Source organism: Sceloporus occidentalis, unplaced genomic scaffold (assembly GCF_023333645.1).
Source record: "Sceloporus occidentalis isolate IW3139 unplaced genomic scaffold, rSceOcc1.0.p SCAF_4, whole genome shotgun sequence".
Classification (NCBI taxonomy): domain Eukaryota; kingdom Metazoa; phylum Chordata; class Lepidosauria; order Squamata; family Phrynosomatidae; genus Sceloporus; species Sceloporus occidentalis.
The window spans coordinates 43070628-43095072 of record NW_028316984.1 but is presented as its reverse complement, the minus strand read 5'-3'; the positions used below and the strand labels follow the sequence as shown (position 1 = coordinate 43095072).

Sequence of the window (24445 nt, the reverse complement as noted above, 5' to 3'; positions counted from 1 at the left end):
CCTATAAATGGCCTCATACCTTTAATGCACAACAAAGCAAAATATAGGCATGATTTTCTTTTTAAAGGCAATAAAACATAAAAGGACAAACTATCCTGCTAAACCTAAAAAGCAAAGAAACCTGGCACCAAAGGGATAGTAAAACTGGTACCAATCACACTTCTCTGTGGAACATTTACCACAAACAGAACAGAGAAGGACATCTTTCTTGTTAATACATGATGTCTGGATGATACTTTGAGTAACTCCTACACAGAAGATCTGCAGGCATGGAGAGGCTGCTATAGAGAGACATGTTCCTTCAGGTATTTGAAATCCAGTATCCAGTATATAGCAACTACTTGATCAGACAATAGCTGAAACAAGATGACTCGCACCCTGTGGGTTATTTCTAATTAGAGTATACCCATTCAATCAGTTGTTGAATAGTGAGTCAATAAATCCCACTGATTCAGTGTGTCTGCTCTAGTCAGGAGTAACAACAGGGTTTAGACTGATATGTTATATAATAAAAATAATGTGCTCCAATATAATTTTTTGGGGGGAGGGGGAATGTCCACTGAACTGAAATGATGTCCAGTTCTTCTCAGACTCCACTCCACCACAGCTAAACTGTTTAGATGTCTATGGCCCATCTCTCCTATAAAGGCAAAAAATGTGGTCTTTGTATGTATCCATGAGAACTAGCAGGGACGTAGCCAAGGGGGGGTTCTTGGGGTCCGCCCCCCCCTTCCATTAGAAAAATGAATGGTGCGTGCTGCTGAGCCACTGCACCCAAGCCCCATTATAATGGTGGCACTTAGTCTGGACCCCCCCCCTTCCTAAAATCCTAGCTACATCCCTGGAACTAGGATCCCATTGCTCTATGTATCCTTCTCAATGTATTACCAAGAGTTCACATAGTAAATCCATACCTTCCAACTACTCACAGAGGAGAAGGAAGTAACACTTGGAATGACAAAAAAGCACTTTCTGTAAGAATACTCCTGTTTTTATGATACAGACTAGATAAGACAATAGAATTGTGGAAACTATGGTAAAAATGTACATCCATGCATTATCTGCAAATTGGATGTTATTCAAAATGGGTGATGTAAATTCTTGGTGGTTATATCTATTGGTCATAATGGCAATGTGGAACCTATCGCTGATTCTGGCTACTGGATTCTGGGAACTGCAATCTGGAAAGGTTACTGTATATAATAATAATAATAATAATAATAATAATAATAATAAATTTTATTTGTATACCGCTTTTCCTTAGATCAAAGCAGTTTACAGACCAATAAAACCGTTACAACATCTCATAAAATAGATAAAATGCAAAATACAAATTATATAAAATCTAAAAAACAATCATTCAAGTGAATCATTCAATATATATATACTTATATATAAGTATAGAAATTTTAGACAAAAATTTGATCCAAAAAACTGAGTCGACTTTATCCACGGGTCAAAGTAAGTACTGACGTTTAACTCTTATTTTTAAAAAGGAACCATCTCTGATGAAAGATAAGAGCACAATCTTTCATGGAAGCACTGACCCCTCTTCCATCCAACCAGATATGAGCACAAACAGGTATGTCTGCTTGAATTTTGTAAGGATTTTTTTTTGTATTGTTCTCTTTTGCTTCAAGGCACCCCTTCCTCCCTGTCTTGCACAAAATGTAATTGATAACATTGTTTATCACATTACAGCAGCATCCTTCAACAACAGTACCAATGCTTCTGATTTCTATGTTAATATTGCTTTTCCAGTAATTTTTGAAGGACACAATTACATGGATACAACTACAGGATTACTTCTATGCCAACACCACTGGTCCACAGTTAAACAAACCACAATCCTTCAATTACTAGAACAGCTGCATTGTCTCTGCTAACATATGAATCTGCAAACCTTAGCCACAAAAATATCTCCCAATAATCAATTCAAAATATCTAAGAGTGTACAGCAAATAAATATTTCATATACTGAGGACAAGGGCAAAAAAAGCTATCTAGAAGAAGAGTGAAGAGTTGTTTGCAAGGAACCAGAATAATATATCTACTTATATTCTCAAGAGTGGTTGCAGTGGCAAGTATATATTGTACCTCTGGGCTTAATCCAAAGGCTTAAAGAGAATTTAATAATGCATCCCTGCCTACTGCTGCATATAGCAACATTAACAGAATCACACTGTTGGAAGGGATCCAAGAGATCACTTTGGAATTTTCTAGATAATCAAGCAATGGATGGGGACAAGTTCTTTTCCAGCACCCAACCTACACAACTATAGCAGCAGCTTCTTTTTTATTATTATTAAAGAGAATGAACTTTACTCTAAATGTGGTGAATAAAAGTCTTCTAAATAATTTTAACAGACACACACTCAAAAAGGGACAGAAAACCACACAAAAAGGCATAAACAAGATAAAAACACAACCTCTCCTTAACAGTCATGAGAAAGCTGATATTTAATGCAAGGTGTTTGTCCAGGAACAGCCTCATTTGATATGAAAGAGCTGTATTTTCCTACTAACAAAATGTTGTTGTTTATGCACAGGGAGGGATGGGCTGGTATCCAGCAACTTTGGACAAAGTTCAGGAACATGCCACTGCAACAAAACTGACATGAGAGTAGTGGCCAAGGGTTTCAGATGTAGACAGTCAGCCCTTCCTGTAAATATAATTATTTTACCACCACCAAGGTGGTTTAAAGCTCTACAGAATGTCATACTCTTCATTCGGACCAAGTGGAAAACTGTGCATTTCAGAACTACTCCTGCCACCACGTGGAAGCAATTTCCAGTGGCCTCCACATCAGAAGACCATAAGCTCTCACAAGTAGTCTAAACACACTTCCTTGTAAACTGAGCCCCATTTCATTTATTTATCCTTCCCAGTAATGATATAGCTGCACCATAACAGTTTTCTGGGTGGCACACCAGTATTACATTAAAATATAGTGTGCTAACACTAAAATTAATTAAACATAGAACTTTAAATTGAGAGGCCTACCTTTAAAAAAACAATAATACATCACCAATTATTTAAGTGAATTTTTAGTCCCTCTCCAAGCTACAAATATCAGGATTTCATAGGATGCTCCATGGCTGTTAAAGTGGAATCAAATTGCAATAATTGTGTAGTGTGAATAGAAAGACATGTTTTAAAGGCATATTGACACTAGTAGTGTAGCAGGAATTCTATATGGGTTGAAGATGTGTTGAATTCTGTTTTGGTATCAAGTGTGGATCATCACAGATGTCTACTGAAAAATCTTTAGTTAGTCTGACTTTTCTGAATAACTGAATTTTCATTTCAAGAACACAAAAAATTGAATTAAATCTACATTTACAAATTTCTATAAGTGGCCTGCAGACTGAATCAGAGTGTAAACATCAGCATGTATTTTTAGATCCACAATTGTTCTCCAGTCAGGTAAGACTTTGCTGCAAAGTGAATGTGTATAGATAGGACCTAAAAATGCATACAGGGTAAGAATGAGGGCTAGATCCACATAATCTTCCAGAAACAGGCTGGACATATACATGTTCGTTCTTCAATAAAATTGATAAAACTGAGAAGAATTTAAAGTAGATGTACACAGGACTTACAGTCTTTACATTTATTCTGCCCCACTCTAAAGACTGTGTTGCATGCAAAGAGCCTATGTAGACCTGCTTTACAAATGCTATGACAAAGGGATTGAGACATTATATAAAAACAGCTATCACTTGCTTTTACGTGTGGATGCAAGTGATGATCTACAGATAGGATGTTATTTAAAAAGTGGGTGATATAAATTCTTGGTGGTTACATCTATTGGTCTTAATGGCAATGTGGAACCTCTTGGTGATGCTGGCTAGTAGATTCTGGGAACTGCAGTCTGGAAAAGTTACTGTATATACTCATGTATAAGTCTAGAAAGACAGGGAAAAATTGACCCCCAAAAACTGAGTAGACATATCCATGGGTCAATGTAAGTACTGTAGTTTAAGTCTTATTTTTAAAAAGGAACCATGCCTGATGAAAGATATGAGCATAATCTGTTCTGGCAGCACTGACACCCCACCCCACCCAACCAAGTATGAGCACAGGTATGCCTGCTTGAATTTTTTAAGCTTTTTTTCTGTATTGTTTTCTCTTGCTTCATCATTTAGATCCTGTTACATGCCCTAGGCTTTTCCCTTGACTTATCCATGGATCATATCAAAATCCATAATTTTGGCCCTCAACTGATTAATGAGGTCGACTTATAGTTGAGCATATATAGTTTATCTGTCCATTATTCCAAGTTCTGGGTAAAGTGCTACTTAAGTTCTACTGCAAAACTTACTGGATTGTCAGGTCAGGTGTGTAGATTGTCTTTTAGATTGGCTTTACATGTTTCATGTAAGAAAAAAAAAAAGAAACAATATCCTTGGAGAAAGAAATCACTGATAAATAGAAACAAACAGACAGTCCTCCTATGTCCTCCTATGCTTGAAGGAATTACTGTAACAGGGAGAGTGGTACAGTATTATCTTAATGGCAGTGAAGCTAGAAAAAACGTATTTTAGATGAACATTTTTAATTTCCATTGTTCACTACCAACCTACATTTAATTTCAGCACCTCCTGGACCCTTAAAATTCTTCCCTAATTAACTTTTTGGCACATCATGCAGCATTAATAGACCCCTTCAACAGGGACATCTCCCCCATCCTCTTTTAAAATATATATTCTCCATTAACATATGGACTGAACACAGATGTGTATGTGTTTGTGAGTGTCTTTGAAACACTGATCTGTGTGTTGCACTGCTAATTTCTTTAGCACTACCCTGTTCAAGGATGCATGTATCAAAACTCTGCCTCATTCGCGGCTTCTAGATACCTAGGAAAGCAAGGGCTGAGAGAAGCATATTCTCCAACTTACCACACACTTCATAAAGGCAAAAGAATACAACTATTCTGAATTCAAAATTTCAGTAAAACACAACTGATCAAACTTATCTTGGAAATTTTAATGGCTTAAAGCTGTTAGATTACCAGATGGAAGTGCATTCCACATGAGGAGCATTCTCAGTGGTTGTCTACAGCTGCTAAACCCAGAAGGTTTGCTAAAGTCCAAAGATGAGGATTTTCTCAGGGTGTTGCAAAATTTTTCTTTAAGCATCATGGCTAATTTTCATCTTTTCTTCTGGCACAAGGAGGGAGTTTACTGAATTTACTGGGAAATATACCTTCAAACACAAGGAAAATGGCTAAGTTAAAAATGAAGAAGATTAAAAACAATTTTAAAACCATATAACAGAAGTTAAAATCTCAACTCTCAGTACAGTGCATCTACCACACAAGTGCAGTTTTAGTGAAATATCTATTTCCAGAGAACCATAAACTGGAACATGATAACAGATCTCTTCTAATGTTTCAAATGGCATGTACCATTACAGCTATATAGCAAGTACATTTAAGCACTCCCTAAGCAGTTTACAGTGTATAAGCTAATTGTTCCCAACAAGCTGAGTACTCCTCATTTTAGTGACCTACAGAAGGATGCAAGGCTGAGTGGAACCTAGAGGCCTGCCTGGGGTTGAACTCACAACCTTGTGACTGTGAATATCCGCAATACCAACATTTAACCAGTGCACCACCAGGGCTCCATATATCTTAATATGTTTGTACATATGTTAACAAGGAAAGAATATATTTGTAAAATTCTTGTTATCTGTTATCTGAAGGGAAGATTAAGTATGTCTCCTTGCTGTCTAAAAGCAGCAACAATATATTTTCAAGGTATTCCTATGTGACACTTTCAGGAAACTCTACTGCAAACAATACAACAGAGGTACAGGATGACAACAAGCATTGTTTACACACAGATGTCCTCATTAACAATTTCTACACATTTTTTATAAAAGTATGATTTCTACCAGTCACTTTCAAAATACATTACAAGCTCAGCTGAATTACACCACAGTAGGCATCTTCCTAGGGTACACGTGTGGCCTAGAAAGATACAGTGTGACCTCAGAATCCCAGTTTATGGAGAGTATGTTTTAACTAATATGTTTCTTGTCCTCCCTGTTGCAGAATTGGGCTACTCCAATCCCAAAAGCAACTAAAAAATAGATTTTAAAAACCCTACAGTTTTACATTTGGTAAACTGGTTACATTAATGATTCATTGTTTCAGGTTTTTCATTCAAGATACATTTGAGTGTAACTGCCTATATGATTATACAGAAAGGCAACATGAAAACAACCAATGGAGCCACCCACTTAAACCAAACAAATGATAAATAGAGCAAATTGGAAAGCATGTATCACTATAACCCCAAAGACATAATCATGCCAAGCCAACAGGTACAGGACAGAGCTTTTAGAATACCATAACAAACAACCATCCCTTTGCAAAGATGTGCCTAGAGCTGAACTGCTTTTATTCTGGCGTCAGCACTTGACCACCACAGACAGTGCAAGTCCATGCACTCAGAGTTTTCATGTAGTCAGCTTACATCAAAGGACAGCACAGATCAACTTTGAAGTCAACATTCATCATATGTATTTTCTGTCATCTATACATAAATGCAAATTGCATACAAACTACAGTTGTCCCTCAATATCCACGGACTCTTTATCTATTGTTCAACCATCCATAGCTTGGAAATATTATATCTCAAAAGCAAATCTTGATTTTGCTATTTTACAGTTCGCCCTTCATATCTGTGGGGTTTACATTCTGGACCCATCCTCCAACGGATGACAAAAAATGCAGGACTTCAAGTCCTGTTGTTTACAACTTCACTGGAACAGCCGTGTGCATGCAGCGCCATTGGGAAGAATGGGGTGGGGCCATCAGCTCAAATCCACAGATGGCAAATCTATAGATGGAAAGAGCTGAATGGCTATAATGGGCACCATTTAATTACACCAGGGGTAGGCAACCTGCGGCCCGTGGGCTGGATGCGGCCCGGCGAGGCCTTGGGACCGGCCCCAGCCTGGTCCTGCCGCCAATTGCCACCGGGGCCTTTGGCCTCTCGCGCACAGGGGCAAGGGAGGCAATTGTCTATAGACGCCTCAGAAACATGTTTATATTAACATTATTTTAAAAAATCAGCAATTTTTTTTGCGTGTCCTCCACTTTTTTTAAAAAAGTGTCCACCATTTGAAAATGTTGTCCTACATTTGTCCCGGTTTATTTATTTATTTAATTTTTTTAATTATTTAATTATTTATTTTTTGGCTTCGGCCCCCTCAGTTGTCTGAGGGACAGCAACCCGGCCCCCGGCTCAAAACGGTTGCCTACCCCTGAATTACACTATTGTATATAATGGGACTTGAGCATTCATGGATTTTGTTATCAATGGAACTAAACCCCAGCAGATATCAAGGGCCCACCGTATATATACATTATGGTAATTACACCACAACTATGCATAAACAAAATTATGTGTGCATGCATTCTGTCTCTTTCTGATAATATACTTCCTACTGCAACTTGGCACTCTCCAGTACACGTTCTGTCATCCTTAACCAGCACAAACACTGGCCATACTGGTTTGAGGTAAAGGAAAACATATGGAGAGTGTCATGTCCTCCATATAATGAGAAGCTGAACATTATTAAATAGGAGAATACTCTTCTTATCTGACCATCTAGCATCCTGTTAGTGACATAAAATCATAGAGTTGGAAGGGGCCGCATAGGCCATTATGTCCAACCCTCTGCTCAGTGCAGGATCTCTAACTAAAGCATCCTGAGCAGAGCTACCCAGCCTTTTTTTGAAGATGTCCACAGAGGAAGACCACATCACCTCTCTGGGCAATTGGTTCCATTGCTAAACCACTCTAACAGTCAAGACGTTCCTTGTAATGTTCAACTGAAATCTACTCTCCAGTAACTTAAAACCATTAGGCCTGGTCCTGCCCTCTGGGGCAGCAGAGAATAGGCCTGTCCCCTCCTCTCTGTGACAGCCCTTGAGGTATTTAAAGAGTGCAATCATGTCACCCCTCAGTCTTCTCGCCCTCAAGCTGAATATGCCCAGCTCCTTCAACCTTTCCTCACACGTGTATGCATAAGTATGGCTTACACATATCTAGGTCCCTTTTTTCTACAGGGTGCAGGGAGCTATCCTCTTGCCCTTGTGCTTTGTCCCAAAAACTCTCCCCAGAGCTTCAAGCCCTGGGAGGAGCTGCTACTGCACTTTCTTATGGGTGGAGAGGGAAGTGGCCAGGCAGTTCAGACCAGAAAGAAACCATTGCTCTGAACTGGCAGGGGAATTTTAAGAGACTGCAGTCTATCCATGAGTGCACCATCATTTCTTCCCACTGAGGTGGGTCCAGCTGCTACTTCATGATCTGAATTGCTGCTGCCCACACCAGGGCTTGATGGCTGCCAGGATAGGGGGAAGGATGCCGAACTATGCAGGAAGAGCTTATGAGCCAATGAAGGATCTTAGCCATTATGTGCGAACTATGCAAGCAGAGCTATGCACCAATGTAGGATCTCAGCCATTATGTGCCACCAGAAAAGAAAAGAAAATACAAGAATTTAAAGCACTACTAGTATTGCTAAAAGAATCAAAAATCATAACACCAAGCTATACAATTCTGGGTAATACTAAGCAAATCCACATTTTAAAATGTAAGACTTTTTTTATGCACAGGCAATATGGAAGGCACAATAAACACAATCTTGGGCTTATAAAACTGGACATGCAGCCAGTACTGTATTTTTGCCCTTTGTTTCATTTTGATCTAATGTTTCTTCTAAGAGGTTCAACACGCTGTGCATGTTCAACCACCTACTCATTCTATGATTCAAACAAACCTGTAAGTAAGTCAGGTTTAGAGGTAATGATTGGCCATGATTCTAGGGAGCTTTGTGAATGAAAGCAAATTTGAACCTGGGCCTTCCTAGTCTCAGTCTGACAGTCTACCATACTGGGTCTAGAACAGAAGAGTGTGAGAAGAATATATTGCTTGATTTAGTGAAGTGAATAAGGCAAAGGGCTTGTTTCAGGCCACAATAAATGTTCCTTTCAACTGGACAGCATCTTATTTTATTTTCCGTAGACAGAGGAGGAGTTTAAAAACCATTCTCCCATATCCATTTAACTCTCTGGATAGTCTAAAATGATGGCTATATTAACAACAATCAATAAATATTTGTATAACTGAAGCTGAGTGTTCTGTTCAAATATTTGCAGGGATAATTAATTGAGGGGGAAAGAGTAATTAGGCTCATCTCCCAGATGCCTACCCTTTGTATATAGCTTGCCCCTACCAACCTGACCACTTAACTTTACTTCACATGGCATGTCTTGCTGCGTGCTTGCATGTATGTGTGTTATCTCTATTAAAGTTCATTTTGAGCTGAGATTCAAAAGATTTATGTTACCCTTTTGCTTCCAGTATCTCCTGCAAAAATTAATGTAGAAGCAAGAATTTCCCAAATGAATCTCGTATGGTAAATATAACTTGATTTGGGACAAACACAATTGCCATAGCAGTTTCATTAGTTATATCGAAGAAGATTTCCAGCGTGGATTTTTCTAATGGAGCACATTTCATTTTCATCAAATCCATTTGAAACAGAAAGTTATGGAGCACAGAATAGCACTGTCAGGGGCAGCAGGATTGCCAGTTTACGCATCTCACCCCTTTAAAACTTCCAGCGCTCCACAACCCAGTGACAGAAGCAAAAGGGAGAAATGCATGTGCTGAAATATATCCTTTCACACCACTGTTAAAAGGCAAAAGGAAGCTGTTGTTCCTTATGAAGGTGAACAACTCTGCCATGTGCTGGATTACATTCCCCAGCCATTTCAGCTACATGACACTTTTAAGCATAATTAAACCAGCCAATAATAAGTCCACTCCTCATCTCAAATCAAGGCTGCAATTGCACAAATACTTCCTTGAAAATAAGCTCCAATAAACTGCCGGACAGGACTTACTTCTAAATTAACATGCATGGGATTATTGGGCAGTTAAATGATAATCTAGAATAAGAAAGAATTGCTGAGAAAAGGAGCCTAAATCCCCTTGAAAAGAATGCCATCTTTTATGTAACTCTCCTATTGCAAAGTCTGTAACAATAGCTAGTTATGGTGGATGGGTAATAATGTGCCATCAGAAGGGTTTAGAATGTGTTAGTATGACATAGACTAATTAAGAAAATTGCATCCTGAAGTGTTTAAAACTGGGGGTAAATAAAGTAAAATTGCATGGCTACGTGCATAATTAGCTGTGAAATGCTTGCAAACAAGACATTTCTATTTTTTTAAAAATGCAATTGTTTAATTCCTGTAGAAATTTTTGTATGAACACCAGCATAGCTCACTAGCAATTCATCATCATCACCACCATCATCATATCATCAGCTTACAATTCAAAGTCTCCTAACTTTAAAATAATTTGAAATCAAACAAAGAAGTATCATGCCTGTAAAGATGTGAGCTGAAGTAATAGCAAATGATAGAAATGAAACTGCTCCCATTTAAGAAGCATAACTGTTTTAATAGCATGGGTTGTTGGGATACTTTGAAGTTGACAGATTAAAGCTACAGTTTGGACAGGCATTGTAGGAACATCATAAACATTTAAAAATGTCACTCTGTAGATGTCCCTGACATTTCACATATTTCACCACTCAAGTCAAATTATCAAAATCAGAAACAATGCTTGAATTCAGATTTTGGTAAAGGAAAGCTAGAACACAGTTTATAGCAGCTAGATACAGAACACTCTAACACACAAACAAAATCAATTGTTTCCTCAAAAACACATCCTCTGATCAGATATGGGTCACCTGTGTGGTTGCCAGGTATCTCTTATTTTAGATCCAGAAAGCTTGTCCCTTATAGATCTGGTAGGTGTCTGTTATTATAAATGATGTATTCTTTTTGAAGGCCGGAAAGCTTTTCCTTTTATATAGCCATAATATGTTGCCTCTATATGTGTGTGTGTGTGTGTGTGTGTGTGTATGCACACACACACATGGAATGAGCCAGCATAGTATAGTGCAGTGATTCTCAAACTGTGGGTCAGGACCCACAAGGGGGCCCACAAGCAAATTTACACGTGTTGTTAAATATTGAATTTATTTAACTACGTAAATGTGTTCTGTTTGTAACAATGTTATTTCTTTATAAAATATTAAAATATGAACACACCTAAGAGCAAATGAAAATATACACACTGAAGAAACAAAATATTTTTATTCATATACTGCACTGAGTAAGGGGGTGCATCTGCATTGAGAGACAGTGTGACATCTGTCAAGGGGTCACAAAGGTAAAAAAGTTATGAAAACCATTGTTTTAGCGTTTTGAGCATAGGACTTGGACTCTAGTGATCAGGATTCCATTCTTTCCTTGGCCATAGAACCCCACTGGGTGACCTTGGGCAAGTCACACACTCTCAGTTCAAGAAAATCTATGTCAGATAAGACTTGAAGGCACACAACAACAACAACAACAACAAGTGTGTGTGTGTGTGTGTAAATGACTGTGGGCCCTTCATAAAAACAGAAACATATGCATCTTGTAATTTATTAATATAGATAATATGCTAATTTTACACATGGCTAAGTTAATGGAAATTTATAGTTTCATTAGATATTTAGGTAGAACACAAACTTGTTAACAGATGTTTCCTAGTTGTCAATCCTGCATGTCATGGATTTCAACTCTCCCTTATTGCTATTTTGAAAACCTGGCAACACCAGTTTGCAAGGGGGTAAATCCTCAGTTCTTTAGATACCTGTGCAACCAATAAATCCATAAAGCTATACAAGGCACATAGGAGTAAAAAAGAAAAGAGGCCTAAATACCCGTACCAGCCATTCCAATATGTATGCTATTAAGAGGCATACAGCTCTCTACACATAGCTGATTAGGAAAGGGCAACTCCTAAACCTGGAGCAGTATGCTGTGGGAAAAGATGCCTGTAAGATTCAATCACCCACCTTATTTTTCTAGGGCATACTTATTTATTTATTTATTTACTTACTTATTTCCCGCTCTTTTCCCAGGACTGGGACTCATATTCCCAGGACTGGGGCTAATATTAATAAGTTTAGTGGTTAGACTAGAAACTGAGAAACTTGAGTTCAAGTCCTCAAAACTGACCATCATATTCACCACACCAAACTTGTTGGAATACCGTGTACATCATCCCATCTTCCTTGAAGGAAAGCCAATGTTAAAAAAGAACTGAGTGAATTAAACACATTAATAATTCTGGTGCCTGCGTGCACAAGGTGAAGAATGCCATTTCAACAATATTTCAAACACACATGGATGTGTATCACAAGAAGAGCTGTACCACTCAAAAATTTTCCAAGTAATTGTCATCGTCACATGCCACATGTATTCAAGAACAGCTGAAACAATGTCAAGTAACATGAACAGAAAGACAAGTTTGGAAATCTTAGAAAGCTTGCATTCCAAACCAGATCATCTTTCCCGAAACATTCCAGTGTGGGTCACCATGAGCTAGTTTGTCATTCAGGACATTTTTGAATCCTTCAGGTTTCCCAGTCTTTTCTACTTAATAGAACTTGGGGAAAAACAACAGCCAACAATCAGATCTTTAAGAAGTTTCTCTCAAAACGTGGTGAGTACAAGCAACAAACACAGATGCTGCCACACATCTGAACCCCTCCCAGCTACAAGCAAACTGAATTACAAGTGCTCTTCACTCTCTAGCTTTTTACATAGAGATAATGAGCCAGTTCAGTCTAGGCACTGTAGCAGTAAAGGAATTTAGCAGGATTGATGAAAGTGTAACAAAGAAAAAAAGAAACAGGAGAAAGCTTTACACTGTATATATTTTGCAGCACACACCACAGATTGGCATATAATTAGCAACAGTTCAAAGTAATGGGGTTAATGAAACAAAGATCACAAGATGTTTCTTGTTCTTTCATTTCTTCATTAGCCATTTCAAATATAGATTTGCTTCAATAAGCTTCTGCACTCAGATCACTTACTCTGGAGTAATCCCAACAATGTTCATGGACAAGCATCTTTGCCAAAGTAGAGGGTTGTTGTTTTTTGAAAAAATGCAGATTTAAATTATCAATGTTTTGAAGACAATCATGGCACAAATATTTCCGTGTCTGAAGGGAAAATACACTTGATGAGTAATTTTTTTTTTTTAAAAAAGGACCATAATGTAGTCAGCCCTCCATACCCACGGATTCTGCATCCATGGATTCCATCATCCATGGCTTGAAAATATCCCCCCTCCCCCTGCAAAAATGCAGAATACAAACCTAGATCTTGCAAATTTATATAAGGTACAGCATTTTACTACACCACTGTATATAATGGGACATGCAGATCCAGAGATTTTGGTATCTATTGAAGGGTCCTGGAACCAAGCCCCAGCAGATACCTATATTTCACCTATATGTCACCTATATGTCAAGCTCAGTTCTCATACTAAATAAAGTATTTCATGATTGTTTTCGTTCCTCTAAAGTTCCTCTAGAGATTTTGTACAACAACTCCCAGAATGCTGGTTAGGGATCCTGAGATTTGTAGTACAAAAAGTGGCTTTTCCAGTTTTGGGAACAATCTCATTCAAGGAATTCCTATATTTTCTTGGATGGCAGTGCCCACTCAGTATCTTCTTTTCTTAACAATAATGACTTTGAAGTTCCAACTGGGTTGCCATTTTTTTATAGTCCTGTTTCTACATCTTGAAAATGCAGCTGAATATAGAAAGCAAGCAGTTTTACTGAAAGGAAGATAAAGTCATTGGAAAACCTCTATCTGCTTGATTCCTATGGAGTCCAGCTACTGTTAAAGGGACATTGGAAGGAGGGGGGTAATTAGGTGACACCTATTACAACCCCACTCTATCAACATCTTCCACAGAAAGTTTACACTGAATTCAGCATGATTTACTTGGAAGTAATTGTTTCTAGGACTGCAGCCTTTGTGACTTCTACGCACATTTAACTTACAAATAAGCCCAACTGAATGTAATGAGACTTGTAGCCGAGTAAACTCTCCATATCTACAGTATCTATCATGAAAAATCTGAGCAGCTATATAAAGTAAAAAAGAAGCTGTAATATGGATATAGTAATCAAATATTTAAACTCCCCATCCTTTGTGGCAGTTGTTTTGTTTTCTAGCCACATTCTCTACATGGTTCACAGGTGCATACGCCAGATGAGTATTTGTATTCATATTATGAGCCCAATGGATCAGAAATTTAATTTTTATAGCTCTTGATATGGACTATGGCTCGCAAATGTCAACAACAAGGTATTCAAAACAGGATCAATTCTTTCCCCTTTTTGGAAACAATCTCCTAAGTGTCTGAGCACTCGAGAACATGAAACAATATTGTTGCTTTTCTGAGCTCTTTTGATATCCCTCGCTCTATGGTGGAGCCATTCATGGCGGCAGAAATTTCTTTTGAAAATAAATGGCACCCCTTCAAGTGTGCTCAGATACATCATGGCTGAACCTTCCTGGGTGCCTCAGTTATGACTCGAAAAGGATGCTTGATTTTTAAATTTGTTTTAGGTATCAAATTGTACTGCCTTATATCAGTCTTCCAACCTTATTCATGCACAGTAGCGACTTTATGAGTTTCTCCATGTCAACACAGGGAGGCAAGAAGTAATCAGAACAGTGAGGAAAGGTAATGAGAGCATGGAAGAGCAGAGGGCTGAGGCAATTGTTGCTGCACATCCTAACAAAACTAAGTTCACACTTTGCATGAGACAGACTGAAAAGGTTAATGTTACAGCACTTAACGGTTTCCTCACATCCCTAAGCACAGCTGTCACCACCTACTTCCACAGCAGCACTAATCGTTTCATGAGAGTCAGAAGTACTGGGGGAAATCTTAGCGCACATGCCTCCTGTTCCCAGGTGTGTTTACTCAAAAGTAAAACTTACTTCCAAAGAAGCATTCAGGCAGTTGCAGCATCTCAGTTCCTGCCTGCCAGCTTGTCTGCCTTTAAAATTTAAGAATTATAGGCAAACATAAATGGGGAGGGGGGGATAAAAGTCTGTTATGTACACATCTGGAATTGGATGCCTCAGCCCACTGCAAGTAAACAAACTCACAAGGTTTTGTTTGTTTGTTTGTTTTAAACTGATTTAGATTACAGCTGAACCATTTATCTTCATCACCTCAAAACATAGATACAGGTTCCAAACTTAATGCACAATCATCATGAGACAACTAGGGTTGCTGTTCTACACACTGGTAACTTGCATATAATTGCAGTCAATTTAATTTAAGGAAACAACTGTAGAGAATTTAAGCTTTTCTCTTCTCCCACTACCAGCGCTGGTCTCAGGTTTTCCTAAAAAAGTACTTTTGTATACAGATAATCTTACAAAGATGCACAAAAGGAAAATTTAAACATATGTCAGAATTCCTAAGAGACTAAGAATCCTAGTCTGGCAGTTACACAAGAAGTTGGAACATGGATCCTGCCGCAACCAGCTAACACCCTTATCCATGCAAAGCATGGGGAAAACATACTGCCATTCAACAATAAGCCATTTCTCAAACTGCATTTGCCCATTTAGAAGATGAATCAGAAAGAATATCTCTTACTTTGAAGGCACTGTTAGTTTTAAAGTATGCATTTGCACATGTGAGCTCAGTTAAGTAAAACATTTGCACAAAAGCTACATAAAGATTCACCAGAATCACATAAGAAATTATATACGGTATTGCTGTATTGAAAAAAGTACTGATGTCTTTGTGTAATCATATTTTATGGTATGTTACAGTATGTCATTCTACGGCAACCAAAAGCATACAGTTAATTCACAGTTAACAGGCTGCTTTAATGAAATATGCTTCAGTAATATACTCATATGACTTCTAATTGTTTAACAGAAAGAAACATGAAACACAGTAGTAGCAAGATTATTTCTGAAGTACTCTTGAAAAACCTAGTTTTACTAAAGAGAAAAAAATACTGCGTTTTTACTTCAGCTCTTCAAAATAAAAACCATTTTTCACTTTAAATAAAACTTAGCCTTGAGAGAAAATGTGCTGCCATGAAGCATCTGACAGGAACCATTACTGACATTGCCAGAATAAAAAGGTGACTAGCATTGTTACTATAATGCCTTGTTGTCGGTTGCCTGCATGAAATTAGGAGGATACAGATAATATGTGGTTTGCATATTCCTTTGGGTTCCACTGGGTTTTTTTTCCTTACACAGTTTCTATTAATAATTTCTATTGAGACCAGATTCATTCTAAGAGATGTTTATTGCCACTGAGTAATCAACAGGTATATTATATCTTTGCTATTGTACATCTAGGAAACAAAGCCTACAAGCCCTTTCAGATGTGGAGTCCCTCCTCTGACAGACTGAGACATCTAATCATAATTTGTCCTTCTCAAAAGTTTAGCTTTCATAGATCAGCAAATTATCCTCACAAAATCAGACTGTTAGTATACATTGGGCTGGCTATACCAAGGGCCATTTTTTGCCTATATCCAGCTTCCTGTTGTTATTATTTTTAAAAGACATAAGTTGCAAAGGTTTTTTCTTTTTTTTAAATTAGGCTGCTTCCATATATCCACAAGAGCATTTCACAGTCTCCCTTAAAACTTCATGTAACACACACATGTACACATAGGTATTTTTACATGTTCCAAAATGTATCTCAAAGAAGTTTTACACACTCTTTTGATTTGCAATAAGTAAATCACATGCTGCAGAGAAATGTGAACTCTGGCATGGAACTGTCACCTTGAAGAAATAATAATACTTAATGCTAAGAGCAATGGGACAATTGAAGACTCAGCAAGAAATGAGCTGTATTTGAGTCAAATGGACTTTCTTCTGAGTAGGTACGGCTAGCATTACTCTTGCAATAAGAATACTCCAGACTATTCCCATCCCTGTCCTACCCCACTAACACCAGTGAGTTCCTACAAACACTCTTTCTCAGAAGTCAGGTCAGTTTTCACTTTAAGCACTTCAAGATTTTTTAAAAGTTCCAAACCCTCTGTAACCATAAACCTAATATAGAATCATGGTTTTACATGAGGTAGGAGGTGGATCTGCTACAAAATAAAATCCTATGCACATGTAAAAAGGCGTAAGCACCCTTGTAGACAGAAGGATATATTTTTGTAAATATACACATAACAATATAATAAAAATTCCCCATATTTGATCTAACAAAACATAATTGGAAGTGGAGGGGCAGAGGGAGGGTGGCACTTTGAATATACCTGCTGTGTTTTCTGTTCAAGTGAGCCTACTATCTAGATGCAGATGACTGCTATGGCATCTATCAAGTCAAAAGAACTATGTTGATTTAACAGCAGCTGTAAATAAATCAATAGGTTCAAAGTTAATAATTCTATTATTATTATTGTAATTATCATTGTCATGCATCATTTTGCTTGACTTGCATTATAAAAAACAATAAATTAAAGTCTGACCGGTTCACTCAAAACATTTCCATTTATTTTTACATTTGTTTACTAACGGCAAGGGCAAGGGAGAAGAGATGAGGTAGATATGACAATGAAACAGTCTTATCATGTTTACTGACAATAAAAATGCTACATTACTTCACAAAATGCTCATGTAACAATTCTCCTCCATCAGTAATCATGATGAAATTCCAATTAATTAGATAAACATTATGTCACTAAATATATCCCTTTCTGTACAGTTACACAATATAAAGTTTAGTTTTTATAAAGGTACATATTAATTGAGGTCAAAGAGCCCGGAATTTCCTTTTATTGGATCTAATAACACTAGATTAGACTAGCGGATTAAAAACAACATGCAAGAGAGTTTCCTACGTACAGCTATCATGCTGATTTTGTATCATTAAAATGACTCCTAAACAAGCAGATTAGCTGATTAATTGATGATTAAGACTGCGGGAAGATCAGTCATTACATCCAAATACTTCTTGCATGCACAACAGAGCTAACTAATTGACAACCGTGTGCACACAAACTGGAATGATCATTTGCCCCAAAGCAATATTTTAAAAGCACACATAAAACACATGCCCCAAAACATCTACTTCTTGTAGCATTTTTACACAAAATAAACAGTTGCATTTCTAAGCTATCAAATCCTACTGCCAAAAAACTATACATGATTGAGGTGGGGTACTGGAGGGGAGGAGAAGGAGAAAGAGAGAGAGAGAGCGAGAGAAGCTTCAACCATTAAAAATGATGAAATGAACTTTCACAATTACAAGCATGGTTAGCATCAGAACACAAACATAATTTCATTCTCACTGAAAGATGCTTACAGAATTATATTTGGGGCAACTTGCACTCAAAGATATTGGTAATCGAGATTTCATGCCGAACGTCTGCCATCAGAAAGGAGTTGGAGAAAAGTTCCTTGATGTATCAGTTTATTGATTTGGGGAGAGGTGATGGAAGGGGGGCTGTAGCTGCCATTCTTTCTATGCTCTACTATGTTTTCAGGAAGAGAACATGAAGCCATTGCTTATAGTCCTGCAGTAAACACCTTCTTGTAGGCTACCCCAATGACACACAACTCACTTCCCCCTGTCTTGCAGCTGGTTATCATAGTATAATTTGTTTTCTTGGGTGGCCGGGTGGCCAGGTGGATGGAAGGGATGATAACCAGACACAAAAGGCTTGTATAGTAACTGCGTCCTTTTAGAACCACCAAACAACACTTGATCACACTGTAATCACTCTATTAGACTTGATCATTTGCTTTCATAAAAAAGAAATCACTTAAATTCTTATTACATATTTTTGTTTGTCTCACCTAGCAAATGGCCACAAATGGTAAATAATTTCTCAGCGACAAAGTCCAAATACAATTCTGTTTCAAGAAACAGCTCCATCCCATGTTAATAAAAAGCAGTATAATAAAGAAAACTAAGGACTTCCCTGAAGGGTCCAGCAAAACTTCCATCTACAGTGCAGTTCTCTAAAGCTCACTGCACACAGCACGCTAGTTATAAAAAGGTTTTTCTGACCTGAATTGTCTGTAGCTGTGTATCCTGCCTATGACACAACTGCTTACAGTAATAATTCCTGGTTTGTGCACTTGTCAAAGTGAAACTATAAAGAAGGATGTGTTCTTTAAAGGGGGCCTCCAGATTGGTGTAAAGCTGTGCCAGTTTCTTGCCATACGTATTAATGATGGTAAAAGAATTCCACGACAGAGAAGTTATGACAAATACCACAGAGTACAGATGTTTCCTCAGGGTCAGAATACTGAGATTCTGCTCCAGTCTAAATCTTTCAACCACTACTTGGAAAACAACTTAAAAGATGGTTTTATGTCATCCAATGTTCCAAATCAAACACATGCCTGAAGATGTAACACCCGGGAAGCATAGAAAAGTCTCAGCTATGAACCCTAAAAGTAGCGTAGTCCGTATCCTCTGCAATATATATATATATATATATATATATATATATATATATATATTTTCATGCTTAACAGAGTGATGCATCTGACAGTCAACATCTGTGGCTATATGATGAATATCAATGCCTCTCTATGTGGTGCAATATACAATCACAACAACCAAAACCAAGATCTGGGTTTGTCACTCTCAGAAACAGATTTTCATCAAAAAGCAAAATACCAGCTAAATCAGTCCTATTTTCCCCTACTCCTTCCCAGGAGATTTATACGATTGTTTTTTTGTTTTGTTTTTTTACTGAGGAGGAGAAAGGGGTGTCACTTCAAAAAGCAGCTTTCCCAACTTAGTTCTAACTTTTTTGCCTTTCCTTTATTTTTTTGGCACTTCATTGTGACAAGTGGCTCCTTGATAGATGTTCTGCTTGATAAATGACTTCTTCAGAAGAGACACAGTAGCTTTCATTTCCTGATCTCAACATACTTTTAATTTGCACCAGCAGATCTGCCATAGTGTAACTCCCTGCTACACTCCAGCAGCATTTCAGGATTCTATCACTGACAGGCCACCTCTTTGGACAAAATAAAATAAAATCCAGCTGAAACAATGACTAGGCACATAAGCGGACAACCACCACTCCACTGTGTTTTTGCTTTATAAATTGCACACCAAACTGATCCTACTTCTGTTTTTATTTCCTCGTTGTTTTTTTCTCTCCCACCCCAGAAAAATAGGCCCATTTCAAAAACTCTCTTAGCCAATGTATCCTATAAGGAAAAGGTAAGATGAGGTGGAGGCAAGGAGGAGAAGGAACACACTGGGACAGAGTGGGGGATGAAGGCCACACAATGTACAAAGCAGAGTAGCCAAGCCATGATTATTGTATATTACTACTGTTAAAATTATCATCACTACCACCACCACCATCATTCAGGAATTGAATTTAAACAGTGGCCACCATCCACGCCATCCAATTTCAGCCCTCAGCACACTATCCAATTGCCGATTTAAAATTTATAAATGTAATATCCTCATCACAAGCAGCAGGTCCAATCTGCTGTGAATATATATTACAGCTTTAACATCACAGAGGGAAATCTCCCATCTGGCAATCACATTCGCTCCAACAGCTCTAGGAAAGAAAAGGGGGGTTGGGGGAGAGAGAGAGAGAGAGAGAGAGAGAAAGCCATGTCTTTTCTGCTCTTGTCCCCTCCCCCTTTAAAACATGTCTCAGGGCAAATTATGTGCATCTAAAATAAACAGTCGCAAGTATTGATCGCCTCAAAGTCAACAAGTTCCAAATGCAAAAAAGAAAAAAAAATCAGTAATTCCTATTGTAACCAGCGGCTTGGGGTTACTTTGGAGGTGCACAAAAAGGCACCTCCGAGCATCAGTCTAAGAGTGCACATTGGAGAAGTGTTCTCAAGCTTTACTTTGAATTCAGGTTTACACTGCTCCAAAGGAGCCAGGATCTCTCGGTCTTACCGAGCCTCCCCCTCCCCCCAGCAGCATCACCGCTGGCCCTGAGTTTTTGCTCTGCCCTTAATTTGTTTCTGCCCCAGGCTATGAGGAGCCAATCTATTCCCTATCATACCCAGTCCCAGGAAATTCCTAATTTTTGCCTGCATGTTTCTGTGCAAAACACAACTCTCCTGTTAACCATTCTCTGGGCTCCCACATCTTGGACCTGGGCAAGCTGGGGGAGAAAAATCAAAGTTGAAATCTCCCCCTGCTCCATTTCAGGAGACTCGCTGACAAACCCCCACCCACTCCCCCACCATTAAAATAAAACAGAATCGAGTCTCTTTGCAATCGTTTTTTAAAAAGTATGTTCCAAGCACCTGATCCTTGAACTGTGGCAAGACGGCAATGACAAGCAGCCATATGGAAAAAGAGAGAGAGAGAGTGGAAAAACATACAGGCTATTATTAAAAGTGGAGGCTGACAGGGAAGGCTAAAAACTCTGTTTTTTTCTACCCAGGTCAAAAATCATGTTCTTGTACCCTAAGTTAAAACCACAATGGAAGGAGAAGATTATAGGAAAGATTATAGGAAAAAATGGCCATTATTTCTACTTGGAGATGAAAAAAGAAATATTAGCCGTGGGGGCTGACAGAGGTGTGGGCATGTTGTCCCCCTCCTCTTTTTACAATCCGTGAGTTTACTAATTTACATACTGTGCAAGTGTACACAGTCCACTGCCAGTAACATGCAACTTAAGGTTGTACATTGGAGAACAAAAGTAACACCACAATCAAAGCAGGAGTCAGAAACAAATACGATCGCGCACACTCACACACACAATGGCTTATTTATACAGTTGAAGCATTCATTGCTGACATCAAACATTTATCTCTATCTGTATCCACATGCAAAGCCTTCAGAGATTCTCATAATGCTCTTTTCAAAATTACCATCTAAAGCACAACAACAAAAAATTTAAAAGCATGGAAAGGAGAAAGAGGAAGTAGATTCCAAAGCAGACATACCATAAACACTGGTGCTACTGATCATTTCTTGCTAGCAGCACAAAAAAAGCTGAATAGGATTTTTCTTCTTCTTCTCCTTCCTCCTCCTCCTCTTCTTCGTCTTAGGAGCAGGAATTCCAAAGCTTGCTTTTCATTAAAGCCACTTTTCCTCTCAGCTATCAAATGTCACTGCCTTGAAACGTGGGCCCTTTCGTCAGGTATTCATTTAACCTATATGCATATAATTAAGTGGGAAAGCAACATCAACAAAAAGGGGGATCTCAGATCACAAGAGAAGAAAGAAAAAGGGGGGGGGGAGGAGGAGAGAGAAAAAGAGAGAGGGAGAGAGAGAAGAGCGAGCACATGACCACCAATACAAGTCCACGTCAATTTCACTCACTTCCCATTGAAAATAACAAGAGCTCCAGGGAGGATAGTAATAGGATCAGTGGATTGTATATACCATTAAATTATACATCTTTCTCTCCCTTTCTAGCCAACAATACGCCCACCATGCTGGGACCCCCCCCCCCCCCTCAGGATGCTGTGCTTACATTTCACTGCATCGCCTTCCCTGACATATTCACGCCCCCCTCCTTTAACCAAGACCCTGAGATCTATTCCTAACTTTCTCCATCTTCCTCCTCACCCTTCTTTGCACTCATTTGCTTAAAAGTTAGTGTGTACAGTGTGTGTGAGTATATACATACATACATACATACATGTACATAGTGTATGTGTGTGTTTATAGTGTGTGTGTATATATATATATATTTATATATATATATATATAATGAACTATATATTACATATAAACTATATATATACACACTCAATATATATATATATAAAGTATATATAAAGTGTGTATGTATAACATATATATATATACACACACTATATAGAAAGCATATATACTATATAAAGTATATATAAAGTGTGTGTGTCTAACATATACATAAATACACACATATATATATATATACACAAACACACTATATAAAGTATACATAAAGTGTGTGTGTCTAACATACATATATATACACACACACTATAATATATATATTATATAAAGTATATACATAAAGTGTGTATACCACATACATATACATGTATATATACTATAAAAAGCATATATAAAGTCTGTGTATATACCATATATCCATACATATACACACTATAAAGTATATATATTATATAAAGTATATAATAATAATAATAATAATAATAATAATAATAACTTTCTTTATATCCTGCCTCTCCTTATTGAGGATTGAGGGAGGGTGGTTGTGTGTGTATATCATATATATAGAGAGAGTAAATATAAAGTGTGTGTATAACACACACACACACACGCATATACATATATATATATATATATATATACACACTATAAAGTATATATACTATATAAATATATATATATATATATATAATGTGTGTGTATATACATATATATTTAAACACACTACATAAAGTATATATAAAGTTGTGTGTATGCACCATATACATACATACATACACACACACACTATATATATATAAAGTATATGTAAAGTGTGTGTGTGTGAGACACACACACAAATGTAAACACATCCTTCGGTGGCCTCTTGGCCGCTGCTTTGCCTGGAAGTTGAAAATAGCCAAACTCTCTTCAGTGAGAGTGGATGGCGGTGGAGGATGGAGGAAGGAAACCCTCCATCCCACAGCCTTCAACTCTTTCTCTGCCTTGCTATTGTTGTTGTTTTTTAATAAATGATTATTCAAAAGAGGGAAATGGGGGAACGAGGAGGCAAAAACACGCCAGTGTTGGGCTTTTTCTCCCCCGGCGGCTTTACTTTCTCCCCGGCGCTCCGAGGGCGAGAAATCATAAACAAACCAGGCCGGGATATGCCCTCTCTCTCTCTCTCTCCCTCCATAGCTATGTCCCCATCGAGGGAAGAGGGAGGGAGGCCATTCCCAAGCCCGAGGGGGGCTTTCTAGTCTTTCCAAGCCACGCGCAGAAGGAAAGAGACAGGGTGGGATACGGGGTGTTTAAAAAACAGAAGAGGAGGAAAAGAAAGAAAGAACGAAAGAAAGAAAGAAACTCATAGGCGAGGTTCACCCCCAGAGAAAGAAGGGAGAGGGAAAGAGGAACATAATAATCATAATAATAATAATAATCATAATAATAATCATAATATAATGCTAGTGCTAGGAAGCCAGCCAGGCGCTGGAGCGGGGGCTTACCTGGAGGTTGGTTTGGTGGCGAGAGGCGGCTGCCTCCTTTCCTCTCCTCTCTTTTGCTGGTTTTGGGGGAAGCGAGGCTTTGAAATCATTCCAAGTTTTGGGAAGAGGAGGAAGAGGAGGAGGAGGAGGAGGAGGAGGCGGAGAGCCGGGCTGCAGCCTCTTCTCCTGCCATGTTGGAATTTCCAAACCCCAAACAGCTGCTGCTGCTGCTGCTGCTGCTCCGCATGCCAGGCAGCCAGGCAGCAGCAGCAGGGCCGACGCCTGCGCAAAGCGCCGCCGAGCCAAATTCAAATCACTTTCACACCGAGGAGGACGGAGAGAGAGCAGGAGGCAGGGCTCCCTTCCCCAGCAGCAGCAGCAGCAGCAGCAGCAGCAGCCCCCCTTGT

At 38.3% G+C, this 24445-nt stretch overlaps 1 protein-coding gene across 2 annotated transcripts in view; it reads right to left on the bottom strand.

Annotated features, from left to right (window-relative positions):
* Positions 1-24199, bottom strand: part of FIGN (fidgetin, microtubule severing factor) — a 165829-nt gene extending 141630 nt beyond the window's left edge. For both annotated transcript variants that reach the window (XM_089523306.1, XM_089523307.1), the window contains exons 1-2: positions 24060-24199; positions 21852-22061 (exon numbers count right to left, since the gene is read on the bottom strand). In XM_089523306.1, the coding sequence (XP_089379432.1) occupies positions 21852-21876 (25 nt within the window). In that variant the 5' untranslated portion in view covers positions 21877-22061; positions 24060-24199. The remainder of the gene's footprint in view (positions 1-21851; positions 22062-24059) is intronic.
* Positions 24200-24445: the final 246 nt, after the last annotated feature.